General features: G+C 47.1%; 1 protein-coding gene across 4 annotated transcripts in view; it reads right to left on the minus strand.

Moving 5' to 3' along the window:
• LOC106592512 (fibroblast growth factor 14) overlaps positions 1-27,914 on the minus strand; it is a 122,310-nt gene that overhangs the window by 21,195 nt on the left and 73,201 nt on the right. The window contains exon 1 of one of the 4 annotated variants that reach the window (XM_045697906.1): positions 5,038-5,271. The exons of 2 other annotated variants lie outside the window; for them this stretch is intronic. Coding sequence is in view for 1 of the 2 variants with exons in the window: in XM_045697904.1 (XP_045553860.1) it covers positions 2,353-2,542 (190 nt within the window). In the remaining variant the exon portion in view is untranslated. Of the gene's footprint in view, positions 1-2,352; positions 3,660-5,037; positions 5,272-27,914 lie in introns of those variants that run through there. One more of the 4 variants, XM_045697904.1, reaches the window with a different exon arrangement.

A 27,914-nucleotide genomic window follows, 5' to 3' on the forward strand; every position in this document is an offset into this window, starting at 1 on the left:
CTTTTCCCAGTATTTGAACATTACCTATGAGAGAGGGAGAGAGAGAGAGAATGAAAGATGGAAAGAGGGAAGACAGGCATAGATAGAGAGGAGGAGAGTCTATGTTTGCCCTTCAGAAAGCCTTATGTGTGTGTCGCCAGGATTCAGACTCAGTCACGCAGTCAGAGTGGAGAGAGGAGAGGAGAGAGCCTGAGGATATATGGCCAGGCTTCAACCAGAAGCTACCACAGCTGGAAGCAGAAGCGAGGGAGGGAGGGGAGAGGAGGAGGAGAGAAAGGAGATGAGTGGTGAGAGTGGAGGAAACAAGTTGTAAGGGAGGCAGGAGGAGAGAGGGAAAGAGAGAGAGAAGAAGGACTGTCTAAACATCACCATCACACTCTGAGCGATAAGAGTAAGGGATTATACCTCCCCTCCAACACACACACACACACACACACACACACACACACACACCCCTGTAAACTCTCTCAGATATCAGATAAGGATACCACAGAAGTTTCCATCTTTACATTCGGAGAATTCTTATATTCCTACACGTCAGTATCAGAATGACTCCAGCCTTCTAGAACAGCTCTTGTTCATTTAGATGGTTGAGAATGTTCAGAAAGCAGATGGGCGAGACTAGAGATTTGGAAAAGAGATTAAGATAGAGAGATACTGTATCATAAACAGAGGAGACCCTGGAGAGAAAATGGTAGATGAAGGACGGAGAAGAGAGGGGGAGAGGGAGGGGGAGAGGGAGGAGGAGGGGGAGAAGGAGGGGAGGGGAGAAGGAGGGGGAGAAGGAGAAGGAGGGGGAGAGGAGGGGGAGAAGGAGGGGGAGAGGGAGAGGAGGGGGACAGGGAGGGGAGAGGGAGGGGGAGAGGGAGGGGGAGAGGGAGAGGGAGGGGAGGGGGAGAAGGAGGGGGAGAAGGAGGGGGAGAGGGAGAAGGAGGGGGAGAAGGAGGGGGAGAGGGAGAAGGAGGGGGAGGGGGAGAGGGAGGGGGAGAGGAAGGGGGAGAGGGGCAGTAGTTCCTTCTGGAATCAAAGCAGACATGACCTTTTCTCTGTCTTTACTGAAAAATGAATCGGGAACAAAAGAGATGTTCAACAGATCAAAGAACCATTCCTTCTATCCCACTTTCATCTCTTCTTTCCATCCTTCCCTACGCTTCTCTTCCCTTCTTCCTTCACTCCCTCTCCTCCCCTTTTCATCCTTCTCTTCCTCCATCCATCTCCTATTTCTTTCTTTCTTTCTTTCTTTCTTTCTTTCTTTCTTTCTTTCTCTGCCCTCCCCCTTTTCATTATTCTCCTTTTCTCCCACTCTTCCTCTCTCTTCTTACTTCAATCCGTCTCATCCATTCCCCTTTCCTCCTCCACCCCATCTCTCCTTGCTCTCCTCCTCCTCCTCTCTCTCCCTTCACACCTCTCGTTCCTCTTACCCCCTGCTCACTCCGAGGTTAAGAAACCCTGAATTCATATTTCATTTTTGACAGGATGCTTGAGGCAACTCCCTTCAACTACACACACACACGCACGCACGCACGCACGCACGGACACACACACACACACACACTGTACTGTGTTCTGCATGCATGCACCCCATCTATAAGGCCACAGGTTGCACTGAATGTCATTGGCTTTGACAAAATGGCTGTCACTTGACTGAGGTTGCTGCGCTCACAGTCAGTCACCCCCTCTCTCTCCTGAGACCAGTCATGCCAGTTACCCCCTGCCATACTGAGCTTGTCATGATGTCATTTTCGTATATTGGTGGTGTCAGCTATACTGTATGTATGAATCAAGATATGTCAAATTCAATAGACTACATTTCAAAACCTGTCTGTCCTTTGACTCAACCTGATTCAAGTTCTGTGATAAATACCTATCAAATGGCCAACAGTTTGGTGAGATATTTAATACGGCAACCTGATTCACCTATCCAGCCCTCAAACGTATTTTAATCTGTATGTAACACCTAACTGTAACATCGATTTTGTCTGACTCAAACCCTTCACTCAGAAAGGCAATCAGCAGTAAACCAATCAATGAAAGATTAGGCTAGAAATCGTTATTTCCCCACTTTAGTCACAACTCCTAGGCTAATTAAAATGCGTAATTTGAAGCCTTGTCGAGAGGACGAGAACGTCAATGTTATTACAATAACTATATTTGTAAGGAATTAAACAGCAATGTGGTCAAACTTACCGGCCACACTGCTTAGGCTACTTTCGTTAACTACCTGTTTTTATTAATGCATGTAGGGGTAAACTATTGAACCGTTGGAGCTAACATAAAGCTGCTCTCTCCCTCGCGCATAATGACAACCGTAACGTGTCCATGCGTCTCCCGCGCTTTCCGCTAAGCCCACACCTTGTCTCCGTAGCCTTCTCTTCTTCAAGCCGAAGATTCTCACTTTGGAGAAGATGTCGACCAAATTCCCGTTACAAAGTCCTTTATTCTTGTTGGGGCTTCGCCTCCGTCGGTGTGGCGTCGGCCGGTGGACTTGTTGTTCCCGTGCCTGTCTCTTCTGTCGTATCAAACCGCTGGCAATAGCTGCCATGTCTCAACCGAAACAACCCGGGGGAAAAGGAAACACAGAGCCCGGTTTCCCTTTGGGCACGGAGCGCAGACGGCACAACAAGCGATTATGTTCGGTCTGCAGCTACAGCCCCATAGTTGTGTCTATAAAATGTATCTTCTTTATCCGTCAGAAAAACATTTCGACACTACGCAATCAAGTCCAAATACCACATTTCGGTGAGGATACAGAACATTGCGTTGTCATTTTATCACGGCCATTCAACAACTAACAACCTGTCACCGTTGTTGTCAAATGATTTCCAATTTGACTGCGTGAATCCTTGTAGAGAAGGTTTTCCAAACTGACAACATTTCCGATATCCGTACTTGGTCATATTTTATCATTAAATATCTGTGACGTTTGATGTCACATAGTCCAAAAACACGAAAATAATTGTCGAAAGGTTTCGTTCTTCTCCTCGCCCCAAAATGTTTAGACTACCTCCGGTCTTCTCCCGGTGACCGAATAAAATCAAGCCTATCGAAAATGTGAACATGCGAATTTGAAGCCACGCGCTAAAGGAGTCTGTCAGACATACTCTCAAAAACATACGGAGCGATTTTAACGTAATTATCTCGTGAAGGACGCAAGCCCCAGACGCTCCCCGGGTGGGGCTTGCTCCTTGGAAGAGAGGTGTGTGATGCCTGCCTCGCGCGCACAGATTCACCAAGTCCGTATGCAAATCCGCCAGTCTCTTCTCCAAAAACAGAAAAAATAGAAACGAATAACGGAGGAGCACACAATGACCAAATCGGGATGATTGGAATCAAATAACTAAATAATAATAATCATCTTGTCTTAAAAAAAAGGCCCGGAGGAACTTCTCTGCATCAGGTAAAATGGTGACGCAATCTTATTTCACGCTTCAGAAACTTCATCCAGCACGTCAGGACTGTTTTTCCTCGGTGAGAAGGGAAAGGGGACAGGACACGACTCCGCTTGGCTCATGCATTGCTTTCAGATATGAATAAGGAGTGAAAAAAGGTAGGCTACATCAAACGCTCTCCTTCAACCCATCAATCAAAGGAAACGGGAACAGCCAGACCATTCAGATGAAAACAAGAGTCTGTGCGTCAGACCAAAGCCCCCTCGTTGTGGAGAAACCGTTCGGAAAGAAATACCTTATAAATGACCACAAGCGAGTGAACGCCCTCCGCATAAACGTAACCATTAGCACTAGACACCGACTGAAACTTTAGACAGTATACTGTATTACTCCAACTCAAACTGTTGCTAATACATTGTATACACCGGCCGGACACTGATTGATATATCGTGTTGTGTATTTCGCAAGAAGCAGACACCGGGCCGGAGACAGACATGTACCTGTATAGCCAGCACATTGTCAAGTGGAGAACGTCCCCAAAATGTTTCATTAGCAATTGAATGTTCTTTAGTATAGGCCTAGAAATATCGCGTGCACGTGTAAAGAGATCCCAGTCAGCGGCACTCCTGTCTGCATGTAGTCACGTCCAAAAACACGGGACGGTATGGAGAAGTGTTTAAACCCCTATACCCCCCAACACAATCATTGAGACACAATCCATAAAAGACGGCATTAAAACTTCAATCAAAATGGCAAAATAGTCAGTGTTATCGCATCTATAATACAATTAAACGAATCGATGGGCTGTAAAATCGAGGGAAAGTTGATACTTTTGGTCAGTTGAATTCATTAACATGGGGAGCGCAGATTTTCTGACCGGCGCAAACCACGTCTGATTTCAGCACCATGGGCAGCGACCGCGGCCAACAGTTCCACCAATCGCATGCTGTCTGCGGCTGCGCTGTGAGAAACCATGACCCTTGAGTTGAGGAGTAGCCTATAAATAATCCACGTGAAAATATGTCAAGACTAACTGGTATTTTCCTCATAATGTTAACCAAACTGCAACCTAGCCTATTTTTAACCAGGTCATAAACAATTTAAACGTAGATAGCAGTGAGTCATCGTCTTCCCGGGTAGAAGAGAGTCTTTCTTCACCTGCTGCCTGGAAAAGGGACAAGTCTGGAAAGGGCCCCATTGAAGCAGAGATGCGTGATCTCAATGGGGCTTCATCCTGGCTTAATTCAAGTTTTAATTGACTAAATATTTTAAACCCAAACGTGAGAATAAAAACCCAAACGTGAGGTTATCCACCGTGGTAGGTTGTTTCAATGTGCTTTCAGAGGATCGTTGTTACATTTCAGTAAAGGAATTGGAACTCTACAGAGCCATCTACAGTTGGTCTCTCTCTCCCAGTAATTAAATCATCTGGTCAAAACCATTCATTCAAGACAAACAGTTTGGCACATTTTCAATCACGTTTAGCTTAGTGGGGCACTTTCTTGAATCTGTATCGGCTTTGGTGGTAGAATTAAAGTTAAAAAAATGCATGAACCAGCGTCGATTCACAGGAGAGATACAGTAGCCAGCCAGAGTGCTCTGAACTGTACACCCGCCTCGTTTCCAGTTGAATAAATGAAAGGCCTACCGAGCTCAGGTCAGTGGCTGCCTCTGCGGGTAGATTCGGTGGGTTTCCTGCGGTCACGTTGTGTTTTCGAACACAGACTCACTGAAGAATGAGAATTCGATGTGATTGTCCGTGACAGTTACAAGCCATTGACATTAATATTACACCGAAACAGAATTTACTTTTCAAAATTGAGAAGGCATAGCCTTTTCAAATCTGATGACGTTCAAAAAGGCTAAATGCCTCCAGGAGAGCTCCAGCTTCAGCCTACAACAAAGGATTAGGTTGCCGAAAAATAAAGTAAAGCTGGGATTTGACCGCTTGAGGGCGCCAGAGTGTTCAGAAAAAGAAGGCGCTTGTAATAAGCAGTCCAGGAGTTGACTCTTGCCGCTGTGCATCTAATCATCCTCTGCTGCAACACAGTAAGGTGCAGGTTGCATGAAATCTATCTCATTGAATCCTCTCCAGTTGCTCTGTAGGCCTATAGAGTTATGGTACCACAGCCTACTTACCAGCAGGTCTTTTCACACTACAGTACTTACTGTTCATATGGTCATACCTGGTGTATTGCATCCCATAACATGGTGTAATAGGAATGAATACCAACCAGCACACTGTCTGTCCCAAAGGCTCTATCGCCACACACACACACACACACACACACACACACACACACACACACACACACACACACACACACACACACACACACACACACACACACACACACACACACACACACTCATACAAGGCTGCATGCACACACATTGTACAGTGGGGAATGGAAATAAAACATCTTGTTGTCTTTGTGCTGATGTTTTTATCCAGGTCAACTGCTGTTGAGGACCATTAATAAATCAAAGCTTCCTGACTACATTTACATAAAAATTCATCCTTTCTCCTCATCTCAATATTTTAAAAAGCCTTCAAAAGGAAACGTTCACCCTCTTCACCCCCTTCCTCTCATAACTCCCTTCCCTGTCTATGTAGTGAATAGGAGTGGAATGAACGGTTTAACAACACTCTAAAAACACTCTCTCTCTTCCTCTCTCTCCTTCTCTCCTCTCTTTCTCTCTTTCTCTCTTTCTCTCTTTCTCTCTTTCTCTCTTCGTCTCTCTCTCTCTCTCTCTCTCTCTCTCTCTCTCTCTTCCTCTCTCTTTCCTTCTCTCCTCTCTTTCTCTCTTTCTCTCTCTCTTTCTCTCTCTCTCTCTCTCTCTCTCTCTCTCTCTCTCTCTCTCTCTCTCTCTCTCTCTCTCTCTCTATGCCAAAGGGCCTCATTAGTACATATGCAGATGAGTGTGTGAAAAAGAACGAGAGAGAGAGAGAGAGAAAGAGAAAGAGAGGGAGAGAGAGAGAAAGAGAAAAAGAGAGAGAGAGATGATGGAGAGAAGCTGCTGTGTTATATCTCTAGGGGAGTTGGCTATCTACCACATTTAAATCAATACATTAGCTGATCATTCTGTCTGTAGGACTGTTTATGTGTGTATGCTATATATTTCTTTGTCCTGCATCGTTTCCTTTTATATCCTTCCGAATGAGGTTATCGGAAAAAAGGCCAGAGAAGGATAAAGATAAAGGGATATTTTGTTTTCTGCAGAGAGGATAGCTCCCTCCATAGGTAACACAGGAGCACAGCACTCTTCCCCTCTCTCTCTCTCCATCCTCCTCTCTTTATTCTTTCTCTTTATAGAACGATAGTCTAAGCTGATATATGATGGCACGAATGGAAACTTAATCATAATGAATGAATAACACCCTAGGAGTTATTAATACCGAAGGTGTGTTCATCAGAGAATGAGAATTAGACAGTTATACAAAACTAGTATACAACAGAAAAGGCCATTATATTTGTTAGCGGAACAAGAGATTTAGTGAAAATGAAAAGCACAATCAATCACTCTGCTAATGAAGGGATCCCCTCGGGTGTGAGTCATGGGTGGGCGGGGCAGAGAGGGAGGAAGAGAGGCAGATAGAGGGAGAGAAAGAGAGAGGGGGGTTTGCAAATGATTCAAGACTCAGAAAGAGAAGGAAGAGAGGGATGGAGAGAAGGAAGTCAGTGAGAGATAGCCGCATGGAAGGAGGGAGAGAAGGAGAGAGAGATAAAAGGAAGACAGAGAGAGAGAAAGAAGTAAACACGTCACAGCTTCTACAGGCTTCCCTGTGGGGGTGTGGAGGGACAACCATCTCTCTCTTTTGCATACTGATGTGCTGAGTCACAGCACACACACACACACACACACACACACACACACACACACACACACACACACACACACACACACACACACACACACACACACACACACACACACACACACACACACACACATCTCAGTTGATGAAGCCGGGACAGTCCTCCTGCAGTGCCACCCCTCTGTTGCCTAGGTAACGTCTTGTGAATAACTTTGAGGAACCTCTGGGCAGTAGACAATGGGAATAGTGGAATGTTCTATATGGGAGGAGTCAGGGGTAATGGTCAGGCTACAGACAAAAGTGTCAATATTAGCCCACAACAAGTGATCTATAGGTGATTACGGGATGCCAAACTGACCTTAGATTAGTATTCCAGCTGAATACACAGAGAAACAGAGGATGCAAAGGGAAAGAACACTACCGTGGACCCAACAATAACCAGACACACATGTTTGATGCTTTAACCAGACAAAAATAAAAATGGCATAATTTTTATTAAACATTTATTTTGTGGAGTGGATGCTTCATTTTCACCAACCTCACATCTCTTGTAACCTTGCAATGACACAGAATAACTAACTAACAAGATGTTGAAAACGCCAAACAGATTAACAGAGACACTTCTGATGACTGAATATGCACCAAGTAACCCCAAAAAGCTTTTCTTTCTACACCAGTGCAAAAGCAGTGAAGAGGTTGAAAAAGGTTTTGAACAGCATCAACACAGGACATGTTAAATAATGGAGACTTGAACGCTACTCTAACTCACAGGCATTCAGGTTACTTTGCAGCATCCCTCCGCCCAACTACTTGTGTTTACTAGCTTGCTCTCACACACAAACACACATACATACGCATGCACACGCACACTCACACAGGGCTATGTCTGTACCTGTACCACGAGGCTATGTCTGTACCTGTACCACGAGGCTATGTCTGTACCTGTACCACGAGGCTATGTCTGTACCTGTACCACGAGGCTATGCCTGTACCTGTACCACGAGGCTATGTCTGTACCTGTACCACGAGGCTATGTCTGTACCTGTACCACGAGGCTATGTCTGTAACTGTACCACGAGGCTATGTCTGTACCTGTACCACGAGGCTATGTCTGTATCTGTACCACAAGGCTATGTCTGTACCTGTACCACAAGGCTATGTCTGTACCTGCACCACAAGGCTATGTCTGTACCTGTACCACAAGACTATGTCTGTACCTGTACCACGACACACACTCACACAGGGCTATGTCTGTACCTGTACCACGAGGCTATGTCTGTACCACGAGGCTATGTCTGTACCTGTACCACGAGGCTATGTCTGTACCTGTACCACGAGGCTATGCCTGTACCTGTACCACGAGGCTATGTCTGTACCTGTACCACGAGGCTATGTCTGTACCTGTACCACGAGGCTATGTCTGTACCTGTACCACGAGGCTATGTCTGTACCTGTAGCACGAGGCTATGTCTGTATCTGTACCACAAGGCTATGTCTGTACCTGTACCACAAGGCTATGTCTGTACCTGCACCACAAGGCTATGTCTGTACCTGTACCACAAGACTATGTCTGTACCTGTACCACAAGACTATGTCTGTACCTGTACCACAAGGCTATGTCTGTACCTGTACCACAAGGCTATGTCTGTACCTGTGACACCACCAAGTGGTCACATATCTCTAGTGCCCCCCAACCTCAGGTCACTTACTGATCTGAGGCCAAACCACACGACCAACAGCATTAGACACTTTATGGAACACAAAGCCTTCACTATCTCATCCTGGAATATCCAAGGCCTGAGGTCATCTGCCTTTGGCCTAAATTGCAGGAACCTGGAATTTATCAAAGAAATCAGAAATACAGACATTGTCATCCTACAAGAAACATGGTATAGAGGAGTCGGACCCACTGGTTGCCCTCTAGGTTACAGAGAGCTGGTAGTCCCATCCACCAAACTACCAGGTGTGAAACAGGAAGGGTATGCTAATTTGGTATAGAGCAGACCTAACTCACTCCATTAAATTAATCAAAACAGGAACATTTTACATTTGGCTAGAAATTCAAAAGGAAATGATCTTAACAGAGAAAAATGTCCTCCTGTGTGCTACCTATATCCTCCCCACTAGAATCTGCATACTTTAATGATGACAGATTCTCCATCCTGGAGGGGGAAATCAATCATTTCCAGGCCCAGGGACATGTACTACTCTGTGGCGACCTAAATGCCATAACCTTCCGTGGCCTCCAACTGCTCTTAAACGCTAGTAAAACGAAAGGCATGTTCTTCAACCAATCGCTGCCTGCACCCGCCCGCCTGACTAGCATCACTACTCTGGACGGTTCTGACTTAGAATATGTGGAAACTATAAATACCTAGGTGTCTGGCTAAACTGTAAACTCTCCTTCCAGACTCATATTAAGCATCTCCAATCCAAAATTAAATCTAGAATCGGCTTCCTATTTCGCAACAAAGCCTCATTCACTCACGCTGCCAAACATACCCTCGTAAAACTGACTATCCTACCGATCCTCGACTTCGGCGATGTCATTTACAAAATAGCATCCGACATTCTACTCAGCAAACTGGATGCTGTCTATCACAGTGCCATCCGTTTTGTCACCAAAGCCCCTTATACCACCCACCACTGCGACCTGTATGCCCTCGTCAGCTGGCCCTCGCTACGTATTCGTCGCAAGACCCACTGGCTCCAGGTCATCTATAAGTATTTGCTAGGTAAAGCTCCGCCTTATCTCAGCTCACTGGTCACCAAAGCAACACCCACCCGTAGCATGCGCTCCAGCAGGTATATTTCACTGATCCTCCCCAAAGCCAACACCCACTTTGGCCGCCTTCCTTCCAGTTCTCTGCTGCCAATGACTGGAACGAATTGCAAAAATCACTGAAGTTGGAGACTTATATCTCCCTCACTAACTTTAAGCATCAGCTATCTGAGCAGCTTACCGATCGCTGCAGCTGTACATAGCCCATCTGTAAATAGCCCACCCAACTACCTACCTCATCCCCATATTGTTTTTATTAACTTTTTTGCTCTTTTGCACACCAGTATTTCTACTTGCACATCATCATCTGCACAACTGTCACTTCTGTGTTAATTTGCTAAATTGTAATTACTTCGCTTCTATGGCCTATTTATTGCCTTACCTCCTTACTCCATTTGCACACACTGTATACAGATTATTCTACTGTGTTATTGACTGTACGTGTGTTTATGTGTAACTCTGTGTTGTTTTTTTGTCGCACTGCTTTGCTTTATCTTGGCCAGGTTGCAGTTGTAAATGAGAACTTGTTCTCAACTGGCCTACCTGGTTAAATAAAGGTGAAATAAAAAATATGAATAAAAACGGACAAGAACCTGACACCCTCAGCACACAGGGGGACAAGCACCTGCCTGGAGGTGACAGCATTCCCTCCCTCATATGCCCCCCTAGGCACAACTATGACAACATAACCAACAAAAAAACGGGTCACAACTCCTGCAGCTCTGTTGCACACAGGGGATGTACATAGTCAATGGTAGGCTTCGAGGGGACTCCTATGGTAGGTACACCTATAGCTCATCTCTTGGCAGTAGTACTGTAGACTACTTTATCACTGACCTCAACCCAGATTCTCTCCGAGCATTTACAGTCAGCCCACTGACACTCCTTTCAGACCACAGAAAAATCACAGTCTGCTTGAACAGAGCAATACTCAATCATGAGGCATCAAAGCCAAAGGAACTGAGTAATATTAAGAAATGCTATAGATAGAAGGAATGTAGTGTGGAAACCTAATAGTGAAGGTGTAACTTTGGCAGTAGAAAATGTTAACAGTATATTTGACCTCAGCTTCCCTATCTAATCTAAACATTTCTAACAGAAAACCGAAGAAAATTAACAATAATGACAAATGGTTTGATGAAGAATGCAAAAACCTAAGAAAGAAATTGAGAGACCTGTCCAACCAAAAACATAGAGACCCAGAAAACCTGAGTCTACGCCTTCACTATGGTGAATCACTAAACAATACAGAAATGTACTACGGAAAAAGAAGGAACAGCACTTCAGAAATCAGCTCAATGTAATTGAAGAATCCATAGACTCTAACCACTTCTGGGAAAATTGGAAAACACTAAACAAACAACACAAAGAATTATCTATCCAAAATGGAGATGTATGGGTAAAATACTTCTTCAATCTTTTTGGCTCTATAACAAAGAACAAACAGCAAAAACATATACATGATCAAATACGAATCTTAGAATCAACTATTAAAGACTACCAGAACCCACTGAATTCTCCAATTACCTTGAATGAACTACAGGACAAAATAAAAACCCTCCAACCCTAAAAGGCATGTGGTGTATACTAAAACTCTTTAACATCATCCTCAGCTCTGGCATCTTCCCCAATATTTGGAACCAAGGACTCATCACTCCAATCCACAAAAGTGGAGGCAAATTTGACCCCAATAACTACAGTGGGATATGCGTCAACAGCAACCTTGGGAAAATCCTCTGCATTATCATTAACAGCAGACTTGTACATTTCCTCAGTGAAAACTGTACTGAGCAAATGTCAAATTGGCTTTTTTCAAAGTTATTGTATGACAGACCACGTATTCACCCTGCACACCCTAATTGACAAACAAACAAACCAAAACAAAGGCAAAGTATTCTCATGCTTTGTTGATTTAAAAAAAGCCTTCGACTCAATTTGGCATGAGGGTCTGCTATACAAATTGATGGAAAGTGGTGTTGGGGGAAAAACATACAACATTATAAAATCCATGTATACAAACAACAAGTGTGAGGTTAAAATAGGCAAAAAACACACACATTCCTTCCCACAGGGCCGTGGGGTGAGACAGGGATGCAGCTTAAGCCCCACCCTCTTCAACATATATATCAACAAATTGGTGAGGACACTAGAAAAGTCTATAGCACCCGGCCTCACACTACTAGAATCTGAAGTCAAATGTCTACTTTTTGCTGATAATCTGGTGCTTCTGTCACCAACCAAGGAGGGCCTACAGCAGCACCTAGATCTTCTGCACAGATTCTGCCAGACCTGGGACCTGACAGTAAATCTCAGTGACAAAAATAATGGTGTTCCAAAAAAGGTCCAGTTGAAAGGACCACAAATATAAATTCCATTTAGACACCATTGCCCTAGAGCACACAAAAAACGACACATACCTCGGCCTAAACATCAGCGCCAGAGGTAACTTCCACAAAGTTGTGAATGATAAATTCTACAACCACCTATGTAAAAGGAAGCGATTCCCAAACCTTCCATAACAAAGCCATCACCTACAGAGAAATTAACCTGGAGAAGAGTCCCCTAAGCAAGCTGGACCTGGGGCTCTGTTCACAATCACAAATAGACGCCACAGAGCCCCAGGACAGCAACACAATTAGACCCAACCAAATCATGAGAAAACAAAAAGATAATTACTTGACACATTGGAAAGAATTAACAAAAAAACAGAGCAAACTAGAATGCTATTTGGCCCTAAACAGAGAGTACAGAGTGGGAGAATACCTGACCACCGTGACTGAACCAAACTTAAGGAAAGCTTTGACTATGTACAGACTCAGTGAGCATAGCCTTGCTATTGAGAAAGGCCGCCGTAGGCAGACCTGGCTCTCAAGAGAAGACAGGCTATGTGCACACTGCCCACAAAATGAGGTGGAAACTGAGCTGCACTTCCTAACCTGCCAAATGTATGACCATATTAGAGATACATATTTCCCCTATGATTACACTGATCCACAAAGAATTTGAAAACAAACCCGATTTAGGGCCTCCCGGGTGGCGCAGTGGGCCACCAGAGATTCTGGTTTCGAGCCAAGGCTCTGTCGCAGCCGGCCGTGACCGGGAGGTCCATGGGGCGATGCACAATTGGCCCGGCGTCGTCGGGGTTAGGGAGGGTTTGGCCAGCAGGGATATCCTTGTCTCATCACGCACTAGCGACTCCTGTGGCGGGCTGGGCGCAGTGCATGCTGACCAGGTCACCAGGTGTACGGTGTTTCCTCCGACACATTGGTGCGGCTGGCTTCCGGGTTGGATGTGAAATGTGTCAAGAAGTAGTGCGGCTAGGTTGGGTTGTGTTTCAGAGGACGCATGGCTCTCGACCTTCGCCTCTCCCGAGTCTGTACGGGAGTTGCAGCGACGAGACAAGACTGTAACTACTACCAATTGGATACCATGAAAATTGGGGAGAAAAAAGGGGTAAAAAAAAGAAAAGAAAAACAAAACAAACCCGATTTTGATAAACTCCCATATCTACTGGGTGAAATACCACAGTGTGCCATCACAGCAGCAAGATTTGTGACCTGTTACCACAAGAAAAGGGCAACCAGTGAAGAGAAAACACCATTGTAAATACAACCCATATTTATGTTTATTTATTTCCCCATTTGTACTTTAACCATTTGCACATCGTTACAACACTGTATATATACAAAATATGACATTTGTAATGTCTTTATTCTTTTGGAACTTCTGTGAGTGTAATGTTCATTTTTATTGTTTATTTCACTTTTGTATAATATCTACTTCACTTGCTTTGGCAATGTTGACATATGTTTCCCATGCCAATAAAGTCCCTTAAATTGAATTGAATTGAGAGAGAGTTTAAAATGTAAACTATTACTGATTTAACAGGCTGGAGTGAAGCCTCTTCCTCTCCCTCCTCTTCCTCATCCTCTCCCTCCTCTTCCCTTTACTCTCCCTCCTCTTCCTCTCCCTCCTCTTGCTCTTCCTCTCCGTCCTGTTCCTCTCAGCCAGGGAACTAGGCTGAGTACTGTTGCTATAAAAAAAAACATCTGAAGCACTGAATGTCCAAACCAGTGCCCTATCCTCCCTCCCTCCCTCCCTCCCTCCCTCCCTCCCTCCCTCCCTCCCTCCCTCCCTCCCTCCCTCCCTCCCTCCCTCCCTCCCCTCCCTCCAAGACATGGTGAGTGACACCTCTATGTGTCAACGAAACCAATCAACACCAGACTCCTTCTAGTCTCCTCCTCCAACCCTCTCTCCTTCTTTCTCAGCGATGAACAACATCTCCATGCTCCATGCTCCTCATATACAGCGTGCCTCCAAAACACGCATAGTTGAAATAAACATAAGGCTGTAGATATGAATACTGTATTTCACTGTTTCATCATTAAACTTTGCTCTCATACAGTGCACACACACACACACACACACACACACACACACACACACACACACACACACACACACACACACACACACACACACACATTCACCATCCAGTCAGTAACCTCTCTGTAACATGGGGGGCTGTCATTCACTATCCAGTCAGTAACCTCTCTGTAACATGGTGGGCTGTCATTCACCATCTAGTCAGAAACCTCTCTGTAACATGGGGGGCTGTCATTCACCATCCAGTCAGTAACCTCTCTGTAACATGGGGGGCTGTGATTCACTATCCAGTCAGTAACCTCTCTGTAACATGGGGGGGATGTCATTCACCCTCCAGTCAGTAATCTCTCTGTAACCTGGGGGGCTGTCATTTACCATCCAGTCAGTAACCTCTCTGTAACATGGGGGGCTGTCATTCAGCATCCAGTCAGTAACCTCTCTGTAACATGATGGGCTGTCATTCACCATCTAGTCAGTAACCTCTCTGTAACATGGGGGGCTGTCATTCACCATCCAGTCAGTAACCTCTCTGTAACATGGGGGGCTGTCATTCACCATCCAGTCAGTAACCTCTCTGTAACATGATGGGCTGTCATTCACCATCTAGTCAGAAACCTCTCTGTAACATGGGGGGCTGTCATTCACTATCCAGTCAGTAACCTCTCTGTAACATGGGGGGCTGTCATTCACCATCCAGTCAGTAACCTCTCTGTAACATGATGGGCTGTCATTCACCATCTAGTCAGAAACCTCTCTGTAACATTGGGGGATGTCATTCACCATCCAGTCAGTAACCTCTCTGTAACATGGTGGGCTGTCATTCACCATCCAGTCAGTAACCTCTCTGTAACATGGGGGGCTGTCATTCACCATCCAGTCAGTAACCTCTCTGTAACATGGTGGGCTGTCATTCACCATCCAGTCAGTAACCTCTCTGTAACATGGGGGGCTGTCATTCACCATCCAGTCAGTAACCTCTCTGTAACATGGGGGGCTGTCATTCACCATCCAGTCAGTAACCTCTCTGTAACATGGGGGGCTGTCATTCACCATCCAGTCAGTAACCTCTCTGTAACATGGGGGGCTGTCATTCACCATCCAGTCAGTAACCTCTCTGTAACATGGGGGGCTGTCATTCACCATCCAGTCAGTAACCTCTCTGTAACATGGGGGGCTGTCATTCACAATCCAGTCAGTAACCTCTCTGTAACATGGGGGGCTGTCATTCACCATCCAGTCAGTAACCTCTCTGTAACATGGTGGGCTGTCATTCACCATCCAGTCAGTAACCTCTCTGTAACATGGGGGGCTGTCATTCACCATCCAGTCAGTAACCTCTCTGTAACATGGGGGGCTGTCATTCACCATCCAGTCAGTAACCTCTCTGTAACATGGGGGGCTGTCATTCATCATCCAGTCAGTAACCTCTCTGTAACATGGGGGGCTGTCATTCACCATCCAGTCAGTAACCTCTCTGTAACATGGGGGCTGTCATTCACCATCCAGTCAGTAACCTCTCTGTAACATGGGGGGCTGTCATTCACCATCCAGTCAGTAACCTCTCTGTAACATGGGGGCTGTCATTCACCATCCAGTCAGTAACCTCTCTGTAACATGGGGGGCTGTCATTCACCATCCAGTCAGTAACCTCTCTGTAACATGGGGGCTGTCATTCACCATCCAGTCAGTAACCTCTCTGTAACATGGGGGCTGTCATTCATCATCCAGTCAGTAACCTCTCTGTAACATGGGGGGCTGTCATTCACCATCTAGTCAGAAACCTCTCTGTAACATGGGGGGCTGTCATTCACCATCCAGTCAGTAACCTCTCTGTAACATGGGGGCTGTCATTCATCATCCAGTCAGTAACCTCTCTGTAACATGGGGGGCTGTCATTCACCATCCAGTCAGTAACCTCTCTGTAACATGGTGGGCTGTCATTCACCATCCAGTCAGTAACTTCTCTGTAACATGGGGGGGGCTGTCATTCACCATCTAGTCCGTAACCTCTCTGTAACATGGAGGGCTGTCATTCAACATCCAGTCAGAAACCTCTCTGTAACATGGGGGGCTGTCATTCACTATCCAGTCAGTAACCTCTCTGTAACATGGTGGGCTGTCATTCACCATCTAGTCAGAAACCTCTCTGTAACATGGGGGGCTGTCATTCACCATCCAGTCAGTAACCTCTCTGTAACATGGGGGGCTGTCATTCACTATCCAGTCAGTAACCTCTCTGTAACATGGGGGGCTGTCATTCACCCTCCAGTCAGTAATCTCTCTGTAACCTGGGGGGCTGTCATTCACCATCCAGTCAGTAACCTCTCTGTAACATGGTGGGCTGTCATTTACCATCCAGTCAGTAACCTCTCTGTAACATGGGGGGCTGTCATTCACCATCCAGTCAGTAACCTCTCTGTAACATGGGGGGCTGTCATTCACCATCCAGTCAGTAACCTCTCTGTAACATGGGGGCTGTCATTCACCATCCAGTCAGTAACCTCTCTGTAACATGGGGGGCTGTCATTCACCATCTAGTCAGAAACCTCTCTGTAACATGGGGGGCTGTCATTCACCATCCAGTCAGTAACCTCTCTGTAACATGGGGGGCTGTCATTCACCATCCAGTCAGTAACCTCTCTGTAACATGGGGGGCTGTCATTCACCATCCAGTCAGTAACCTCTCTGTAACATGGTGGGCTGTCATTCACCATCCAGTCAGTAACCTCTCTGTAACATGGGGGGCTGTCATTCACCATCCAGTCAGTAACCTCTCTGTAACATGGGGGGCTGTCATTCACCATCCAGTCAGTAACCTCTCTGTAACATGGGGGCTGTCATTCACCATCCAGTCAGTAACCTCTCTGTAACATGGGGGGCTGTCATTCATCATCCAGTCAGTAACCTCTCTGTAACATGGGGGGCTGTCATTCACCATCCAGTCAGTAACCTCTCTGTAACATGGGGGGCTGTCATTCACCATCCAGTCAGTAACCTCTCTGTAACATGGGGGGGCTGTCATTCACCATCCAGTCAGTAACCTCTCTGTAACATGGGGGGCTGTCATTCACCATCCAGTCAGTAACCTCTCTGTAACATGGGGGGCTGTCATTCACCATCCAGTCAGTAACCTCTCTGTAACATGGGGGGCTGTCATTCACCATCCAGTCAGTAACCTCTCTGTAACATGGGGGGCTGTCATTCACCATCCAGTCAGTAACCTCTCTGTAACATGGGGGGCTGTCATTCACCATCCAGTCAGTAACCTCTCTGTAACATGGTGGGCTGTCATTCACCATCTAGTCAGAAACCTCTCTGTAACATGGGGGGCTGTCATTCACTATCCAGTCAGTAACCTCTCTGTAACATGGTGGGCTGTCATTCACCATCTAGTCAGAAACCTCTCTGTAACATGGGGGGCTGTCATTCACCATCCAGTCAGTAACCTCTCTGTAACATGGTGGGCTGTCATTCACCATCCAGTCAGTAACCTCTCTGTAACATGGGGGGCTGTCATTCACCATCCAGTCAGTTATCTCTCTGTAACCTGGGGGGTTGTCATTCACCATCCAGTCAGTAACCTCTCTGTAACATGGTGGGCTGTCATTCACCATCCAGTCAGTAACCTCTCTGTAACATGGGGGGCTGTCATTCACCATCCAGTCAGTAACCTCTCTGTAACATGGTGGGCTGTCATTCACCATCCAGTCAGAAACCTCTCTGTAACATGTGGGGCTGTCATTCACCATCCAGTCAGTAACCTCTCTGTAACATGGTGGGCTGTCATTCACCATCCAGTCAGTAACCTCTCTGTAACATGGGGGGCTGTCATTCACCATCCAGTCAGTAACCTCTCTGTAACATGGGGGGCTGTCATTCACCATCCAGTCAGTAACCTCTCTGTAACATGGGGGGCTGTCATTCACCATCCAGTCAGTAACCTCTCTGTAACATGGGGGGCTGTCATTCACCATCCAGTCAGTAACCTCTCTGTAACATGATGGGCTGTCATTCACCATCTAGTCAGAAACCTCTCTGTAACATGGTGGGCTGTCATTCACCATCCAGTCAGAAACCTCTCTGTAACATGGTGGGCTGTCATTCACCATCCAGTCAGTAACCTCTCTGTAACATGGGGGGCTGTCATTCACCATCCAGTCAGTAACCTCTCTGTAACATGGGGGTGGCTGTCATTCACCATCCAGTCAGTAACCTCTCTGTAACATGGTGGGCTGTCATTCACCATCCAGTCAGTAACCTCTCTGTAACATGGGGGGCTGTCATTCACCATCCAGTCAGTAACCTCTCTGTAACATGGTGGGCTGTCATTCACCATCCAGTCAGTAACCTCTCTGTAACATTGGGGGGCTGTCATTCACCATCCAGTCAGTAACCTCTCTGTAACATGGCGGCTGTCATTCACCATCCAGTCAGTAACCTCTCTGTAACATGGTGGGCTGTCATTCACCATCCAGTCAGTAACCTCTCTGTAACATGGGGGGCTGTCATTCACCATCCAGTCAGTAACCTCTCTGTAACATGGGGGGCTGTCATTCACCATCCAGTCAGTAACCTCTCTGTAACATGGGGGGCTGTCATTCACCATCCAGTCAGTAACCTCTCTGTAACATGGGGGGCTGTCATTCACCATCCAGTCAGTAACCTCTCTGTAACATGAGGGGCTGTCATTCACCATCCAGTCAGAAACCTCTCTGTAACATGGTGGGCTGTCATTCACCATCCAGTCAGAAACCTCTCTGTAACATGGTGGGCTGTCATTCACCATCCAGTCAGTAACCTCTCTGTAACATGGGGGGCTGTCATTCACCATCCAGTCAGTAACCTCTCTGTAACATGGGGGGCTGTCATTCACCATCCAGTCAGTAACCTCTCTGTAACATGGTGGGCTGTCATTCACCATCCAGTCAGTAACCTCTCTGTAACATGGGGGGCTGTCATTCACCATCCAGTCAGTAACCTCTCTGTAACATGGGGGGCTGTCATTCACCATCCAGTCAGTAACCTCTCTGTAACATGGTGGGCTGTCATTTACCATCCAGTCAGTAACCTCTCTGTAACATGGGGGTTGTCATTCACCATCCAGTCAGTAACCTCTCTGTAACATGGTGGGCTGTCATTCACCATCCAGTCAGTAACCTCTCTGTAACATGGGGGGCTGTCATTCACTATCCAGTCAGTAACCTCTCTGTAACATGGTGGGCTGTCATTCACCATCCAGTCAGAAACCTCTCTGTAACATGGGGGGCTGTCATTCACCATCCAGTCAGTAACCTCTCTGTAACATGGGGGGCTGTCATTCACTATCCAGTCAGTAACCTCTCTGTAACATGGGGGGCTGTCATTCACCCTCCAGTCAGTAATCTCTCTGTAACCTGGGGGGCTGTCATTCACCATCCAGTCAGTAACCTCTCTGTAACATGGTGGGCTGTCATTTACCATCCAGTCAGTAACCTCTCTGTAACATGGTGGGCTGTCATTTACCATCCAGTCAGTAACCTCTCTGTAACATGGGGGGCTGTCATTCACCATCCAGTCAGTAACCTCTCTGTAACATGATGGGCTGTCATTCACCATCTAGTCAGAAACCTCTCTGTAACATGGTGGGCTGTCATTCACCATCTAGTCAGAAACCTCTCTGTAACATGGTGGGCTGTCATTCACCATCCAGTCAGTAATCTCTCTGTAACCTGGGGGTCTGTCATTCACCATCCAGTCAGTAACCTCTCTGTAACATGGGGGGTGGGCTGTGATTCACCATCCAGTCAGTAACCTCTCTGTAACATGGTGGGCTGTCATTCCCAATCCAGTCAGTAACCTCTCTGTAACATGGGGGGCTGTCATTCACCATTCTGTCAGTAACCTCTCTGTAACATGGTGAGCTGTCATTCACCATCCAGTCAGTAACTTCCCTGTAACATGGGGGGGCTGTCATTCACCATCCAGTCAGTAACCTCTCTGTAACATGGCGGCTGTCATTCACCATCCAGTCAGTAACCTCTCTGTAACATGGTGGGCTGTCATTCACTATCCAGTCAGTAACCTCTCTGTAAAATGGGGGGCTGTCATTCACCCTCCAGTCAGTTATCTCTCTGTAACCTGGGGGGTTGTCATTCACCATCCAGTCAGTAACCTCTCTGTAACATGGTGGGCTGTCATTCACCATCCAGTCAGTAACCTCTCTGTAACATGGGGGGCTGTCATTCACCATCCAGTCAGTAACCTCTCTGTAACATGGTGGGCTGTCATTTACCATCCAGTCAGTAACCTCTCTGTAACATGGGGGGCTGTCATTCACCATCCAGTCAGTAACCTCTCTGTAACATGGGGGGCTGTCATTCACCATCCAGTCAGTAACCTCTATGTAACATGATGGGCTGTCATTCACCATCTAGTCAGAAACCTCTCTGTAACGTGGGGGGCTGTCATTCACTATCCAGTCAGTAACCTCTCTGTAACATGGTGGGCTGTCATTCACCATCTAGTCAGAAACCTCTCTGTAACATGGGGGGCTGTCATTCACCATCCAGTCAGTAACCTCTCTGTAACATGGGGGGCTGTCATTCACTATCCAGTGAGTAACCTCTCTGTAACATGGGGGGCTTTCATTCAGCCTCCAGTCAGTAACCTCTCTGTAACGTGGGGGGCTGTCATTCACCATCCAGTCAGTAACCTCTCTGTAACATGATGGGCTGTCATTCACCATCTAGTCAGAAACCTCTCTGTAACATGGTGGGCTGTCATTCACCATCTAGTCAGAAACCTCTCTGTAACATGGTGGGCTGTCATTCACTATCCAGTCAGTAACCTCTCTGTAACATGGGGGGCTGTCATTCACCCTCCAGTCAGTTATCTCTCTGTAACCTGGGGGGTTGTCATTCACCATCCAGTCAGTAACCTCTCTGTAACATGGTGGGCTGTCATTCACCATCCAGTCAGTAACCTCTCTGTAACATGGGGGGCTGTCATTCACCATCCAGTCAGTAACCTCTCTGTAACATGGGGGGCTGTCATTCACCATCCAGTCAGTAACCTCTCTGTAACATGGTGGGCTGTCATTTACCATCCAGTCAGTAACCTCTCTGTAACATGGGGGGTTGTCATTCACCATCCAGTCAGTAACCTCTCTGTAACATGATGGGCTGTCATTCACCATCTAGTCAGAAACCTCTCTGTAACATGGGGGGCTGTCATTCACCATCCAGTCAGTAACCTCTCTGTAACATGGTGGGCTGTCATTCACCATCTAGTCAGAAACCTCTCTGTAACATGGGGGGCTGTCATTCACCATCCAGTCAGTAACCTCTCTGTAACATGGGGGGCTGTCATTCACCATCCAGTCAGTAACCTCTCTGTAACATGGGGGGCTGTCATTCACCATCCAGTCAGTAATCTCTCTGTAACCTGGGGGGCTGTCATTCACCATCCAGTCAGTAACCTCTCTGTAACATGGTGGGCTGTCATTTACCATCCAGTCAGTAACCTCTCTGTAACATGGTGGGCTGTCATTTACCATCCAGTCAGTAACCTCTCTGTAACATGGGGGGCTGTCATTCACCATCCAGTCAGTAACCTCTCTGTAACATGATGGGCTGTCATTCACCATCTAGTCAGAAACCTCTCTGTAACATGGTGGGCTGTCATTCACCATCTAGTCAGAAACCTCTCTGTAACATGGTGGGCTGTCATTCACTATCCAGTCAGTAATCTCTCTGTAACCTGGGGGTCTGTCATTCACCATCCAGTCAGTAACCTCTCTGTAACATGGGGGGTGGGCTGTGATTCACCATCCAGTCAGTAACCTCTCTGTAACATGGTGGGCTGTCATTCCCCATCCAGTCAGTAATCTCTCTGTAACATTGGGGGCTGTCATTCACCATTCTGTCAGTAACCTCTCTGTAACATGGTGAGCTGTCATTCACCATCCAGTCAGTAACTTCCCTGTAACATGGGGGGGCTGTCATTCACCATCCAGTCAGTAACCTCTCTGTAACATGGCGGCTGTCATTCATCATCCAGTTAGTAACCTCTCTGTAACATGGGGGGCTGTCATTCACCATCCAGTCAGTAACCTCTCTGTAACATGGGGGGCTGTCATTCACCATCCAGTCAGTAACCTCTATGTAACATGGTTGTCTGTCATTTACCATCCAGTCAGTAACCTCTCTGTAACATGGGGGTTGTCATTCACCATCCAGTCAGTTATCTCTCTGTAACATGATGGGCTGTCATTCACCATCTAGTCAGAAACCTCTCTGTAACATGGGGGGCTGTCATTCACTATCCAGTCAGTAACCTCTCTGTAACATGGTGGGCTGTCATTCACCATCTAGTCAGAAACCTCTCTGTAACATGGGGGGCTGTCATTCACCATCCAGTCAGTAACCTCTCTGTAACATGGGGGGCTGTCATTCACCATCCAGTCAGTAACCTCTCTGTAACATGGGGGGGCTGTCATTCACCATCCAGTCAGTAACCTCTCTGTAACATGGTGGGCTGTCATTCACCATCCAGTCAGTAACCTCTCTGTAACATGGGGGGCTGTCATTCACCATTCTGTCAGTAAACTCTCTGTAACATGGTGGGCTGTCATTCACCATCCAGTCAGTAACCTCTCTGTAACATGGGGGGTTGTCATTCACCATCCAGTCAGTAACCTCTCTGTAACATGGGGGGCTGTCATTCACCATCCAGTCAGTAACCTCTCTGTAACATGGGGGGCTGTCATTCACCATCCAGTCAGTAACCTCTCTGTAACATGGGGGGCTGTCATTCACCATCCAGTCAGTAACCTCTCTGTAACATGGGGGGTTGTCATTCACCATCCAGTCAGTAACCTCTCTGTAACATGGGGGGCTGTCATTCACCATCCAGTCAGTAACCTCTCTGTAACATGGGGGGCTGTCATTCACCATCCAGTCAGTAACCTCTCTGTAACATGGGGGGCTGTCATTCACCATCCAGTCAGTAACCTCTCTGTAACATGGGGGGCTGTCATTCACCATCCAGTCAGTAACCTCTCTGTAACATGGGGGGTTGTCATTCACCATCCAGTCAGTTATCTCTCTGTAACATGATGGGCTGTCATTCACCATCCAGTCAGTAACCTCTCTGTAACATGGGGGGCTGTCATTCACCATTCTGTCAGTAAACTCTCTGTAACATGGTGAGCTGTCATTCACCATCCAGTCAGTAACCTCTCTGTAACATGGGGGGTTGTCATTCACCATCCAGTCAGTAACCTCTCTGTAACATGGGGGGCTGTCATTCACCATCCAGTCAGTAACCTCTCTGTAACATTGGGGGCTGTCATTCACCATCCAGTCAGTAACCTCTCTGTAACATGGGGGGCTGTCATTCACCATCCAGTCAGTAACCTCTCTGTAACATGGGGGGCTGTCATTCACCATCCAGTCAGTAACCTCTCTGTAACATGGGGGGCTGTCATTCACCATCCAGTCAGTAACCTCTCTGTAACATGGGGGGCTGTCATTCATCATCCAGTCAGTAACCTCTCTGTAACATGGGGGGCTGTCATTCACCATCCAGTCAGTAACCTCTCTGTAACATGGGGGGCTGTCATTCACCATCCAGTCAGTAACCTCTCTGTAACATGGGGGGCTGTCATTCACCATCCAGTCAGTAACCTCTCTGTAACATGGGGGCTGTCATTCACCATCCAGTCAGTAACCTCTCTGTAACATGGGGGGCTGTCATTCACCATCCAGTCAGTAACCTCTCTGTAACATGGGGGGCTGTCATTCACCATCCAGTCAGTAACCTCTCTGTAACATGGGGGGCTGTCATTCACCATCCAGTCAGTAACCTCTATGTAACATGGTGGGCTGTCATTTACCATCCAGTCAGTAACCTCTCTGTAACATGGGGGGTTGTCATTCACCATCCAGTCAGTTATCTCTCTGTAACATGATGGGCTGTCATTCACCATCTAGTCAGAAACCTCTCTGTAACATGGGGGGCTGTCATTCACTATCCAGTCAGTAACCTCTCTGTAACATGGTGGGCTGTCATTCACCATCTAGTCAGAAACCTCTCTGTAACATGGGGGGCTGCCATTCACCATCCAGTCAGTAACCTCTCTGTAACATGGGGGGCTGTCATTCACTATCCAGTCAGTAACCTCTCTGTAACATGGGGGGTGGGCTGTGATTCACCATCCAGTCAGTAACCTCTCTGTAACATGGTGGGCTATCATTCCCCATCCAGTCAGTAACCTCTCTGTAACATGGGGGGCTGTCATTCACCATTCTGTCAGTAAACTCTCTGTAACATGGTGAGCTGTCATTCACCATCCAGTCAGTAACCTCTCTGTAACATGGGGGGTTGTCATTCACCATCCAGTCAGTAACCTCTCTGTAACATGGGGGGTTGTCATTCACCATCCAGTCAGTAACCTCTCTGTAACATGGGGGGCTGTCATTCACCATCCAGTCAGTAACCTCTCTGTAACATGGGGGGCTGTCATTCACCATCCAGTCAGTAACCTCTCTGTAACATGGTGGGCTGTCATTCACCATCCAGTCAGTAACCTCTCTGTAACATGGGGGGCTGTCATTCACCATCCAGTCAGTAACCTCTCTGTAACATGGGGGGCTGTCATTCACCATCCAGTCAGTAACCTCTCTGTAACATGGGGGGCTGTCATTCACCATCCAGTCAGTAACCTCTCTGTAACATGGGGGGCTGTCATTCACCATCCAGTCAGTAACCTCTCTGTAACATGGGGGGCTGTCATTCACCATCCAGTCAGTAACCTCTCTGTAACATGGGGGGCTGTCATTCACCATCCAGTCAGTAACCTCTCTGTAACATGGGGGGCTGTCATTCACCATCCAGTCAGTAACCTCTCTGTAACATGGGGGGCTGTCATTCATCATCCAGTCAGTAACCTCTCTGTAACATGGGGGCTGTCATTCACCATTCAGTCAGTAATCTCTCTGTAACATGGGGGGCTGTCATTCACCATCCAGTCAGTAACCTCTCTGTAACATGGGGTGGGCTGTCATTCACCATCCAGTCAGTAACTTCCCTGTAACATGGTGGGCTGTCATTCACCATCTAGTCAGTAACCTCTCTGTAACATGGGGGGCTGTCATTCACCATCCAGTCAGTAATCTCTCTGTAACATGGTGGGCTGTCATTCACCATCCAGTCAGTAACCTCTCTGTAACATGGGGGGGCTGTCATTCACCATCCAGTCAGTAACCTCTCTGTAACATGGGGGCTGTCATTCATCATCCAGTCAGTAACCTCTCTGTAACATGGGGGGCTGTCATTCACCATCCAGTCAGTAACCTCTCTGTAACATGGGGGGCTGTCATTCACCATCCAGTCAGTAACCTCTCTGTAACATGGGGGGCTGTCATTCACCATCCAGTCAGTAACCTCTCTGTAACATGGGGGGCTGTCATTCATCATCCAGTCAGTAACCTCTCTGTAACATGGGGGGCTGTCATTCACCATCCAGTCAGTAACCTCTCTGTAACATGGGGGGCTGTCATTCACCATCCAGTCAGTAACCTCTCTGTAACATGGGGGGCTGTCATTCACCATCCAGTCAGTAACCTCTCTGTAACATGGGGGGCTGTCATTCACCATCCAGTCAGTAACCTCTCTGTAACATGGGGGGCTGTCATTCATCATCCAGTCAGTAACCTCTCTGTAACATGGGGGGCTGTCATTCACCATCCAGTCAGTAACCTCTCTGTAACATGGGGGGCTGTCATTCACCATCCAGTCAGTAACCTCTCTGTAACATGGGGGGCTGTCATTCACCATCCAGTCAGTAAACTCTCTGTAACATTGGGGGCTGTCATTCATCATCCAGTCAGTAACCTCTCTGTAACATGGGGGGCTGTCATTCACCATCCAGTCAGTAACCTCTCTGTAACATGGGGGGTTGTCATTCACCATCCAGTCAGTAACCTCTCTGTAACATGGGGGGCTGTCATTCACCATCCAGTCAGTAACCTCTCTGTAACATGGGGGGCTGTCATTCACCATCCAGTCAGTAACCTCTCTGTAACATGGGGGGTTGTCATTCACCATCCAGTCAGTAACCTCTCTGTAACATGGGGGGCTGTCATTCACCATCCAGTCAGTAACCTCTCTGTAACATGGGGGCTGTCATTCACCATCCAGTCAGTAACCTCTCTGTAACATGGGGGGCTGTCATTCACTATCCAGTCAGTAACCTCTCTGTAACATGGGGGGTTGTCATTCACCATCCAGTCAGTAACCTCTCTGTAACATGGGGGCTGTCATTCACCATCCAGTCAGTAACCTCTCTGTAACATGGGGGGCTGTCATTTACCATCCAGTCAGTAACCTATCATTAACATGGTGGGCTGTCATTTACCATCCAGTCAGTAACCTCTCTGTAACATGGGGGGCTGTCATTCACCATCCAGTCAGTAAACTCTCTGTAACATGGGGGGCTGTCATTCACCATCCAGTCAGTAACCTCTCTGTAACATGGGGGGCTGTCATTTACCATCCAGTCAGTAACCTCTCTGTAACATGGTGGGCTGTCATTTACCATCCAGTCAGTAACCTCTCTGTAACATGGGGGGCTGTCATTCACCATCCAGTCAGTAAACTCTCTGTAACATGGGGGGCTGTTATTCACCATCCAGTCAGTAACCTCTCTGTAACATGGGGGGCTGTCATTCACCATCCAGTCAGTAACCTCTCTGTAACATGGGGGGCTGTCATTCACCATCCAGTCAGTAACCTCTCTGTAACATGGGGGGCTGTCATTCACCATCCAGTCAGTAACCTCTCTGTAACATGGGGGGCTGTCATTCACCATTCTGTCAGTAACCTCTCTGTAACATGGTGGGCTGTCATTCACCATCCAGTCAGTAACCTCTCTGTAACATGGGGGGCTGTCATTCACCATCCAGTCAGTAACCTCTCTGTAACATGTGGGGCTGTCATTCATCATCCAGTCAGTAACCTCTCTGTAACATGGGGGGCTGTCATTCACCATCCAGTCAGTAACCTCTCTGTAACATGGGGGGCTGTCATTCACCATCCAGTCAGTAACCTCTCTGTAACATGGGGGGGTTGTCATTCACCATCCAGTCAGTAACCTCTCTGTAACATGGGGGGCTGTCATTAATCATCCAGTCAGTAACATCTCTGTAACATGGGGGGCTGTCATTCATCATCCAGTCAGTAACCTCTCTGTAACATGGGGGGCTGTCATTCACCATCCAGTCAGTAACCTCTCTGTAACATGGGGGGCTGTCATTCATCATCCAGTCAGTAACCTCTCTGTAACATGGGGGGTTGTCATTCACCATCCAGTCAGTAACCTCTCTGTAACATGGGGGGCTGTCATTCATCATCCAGTCAGTAACCTCTCTGTAACATGGGGGGCTGTCATTCACCATCCAGTCAGTAACCTCTCTGTAACATGGGGGGCTGTCATTCACCATCCAGTCAGTAACCTCTCTGTAACATGGGGGGCTGTCATTCACCATCCAGTCAGTAA

Source organism: Salmo salar, chromosome ssa16 (assembly GCF_905237065.1).
Source record: "Salmo salar chromosome ssa16, Ssal_v3.1, whole genome shotgun sequence".
Lineage (NCBI taxonomy): Eukaryota > Metazoa > Chordata > Actinopteri > Salmoniformes > Salmonidae > Salmo > Salmo salar.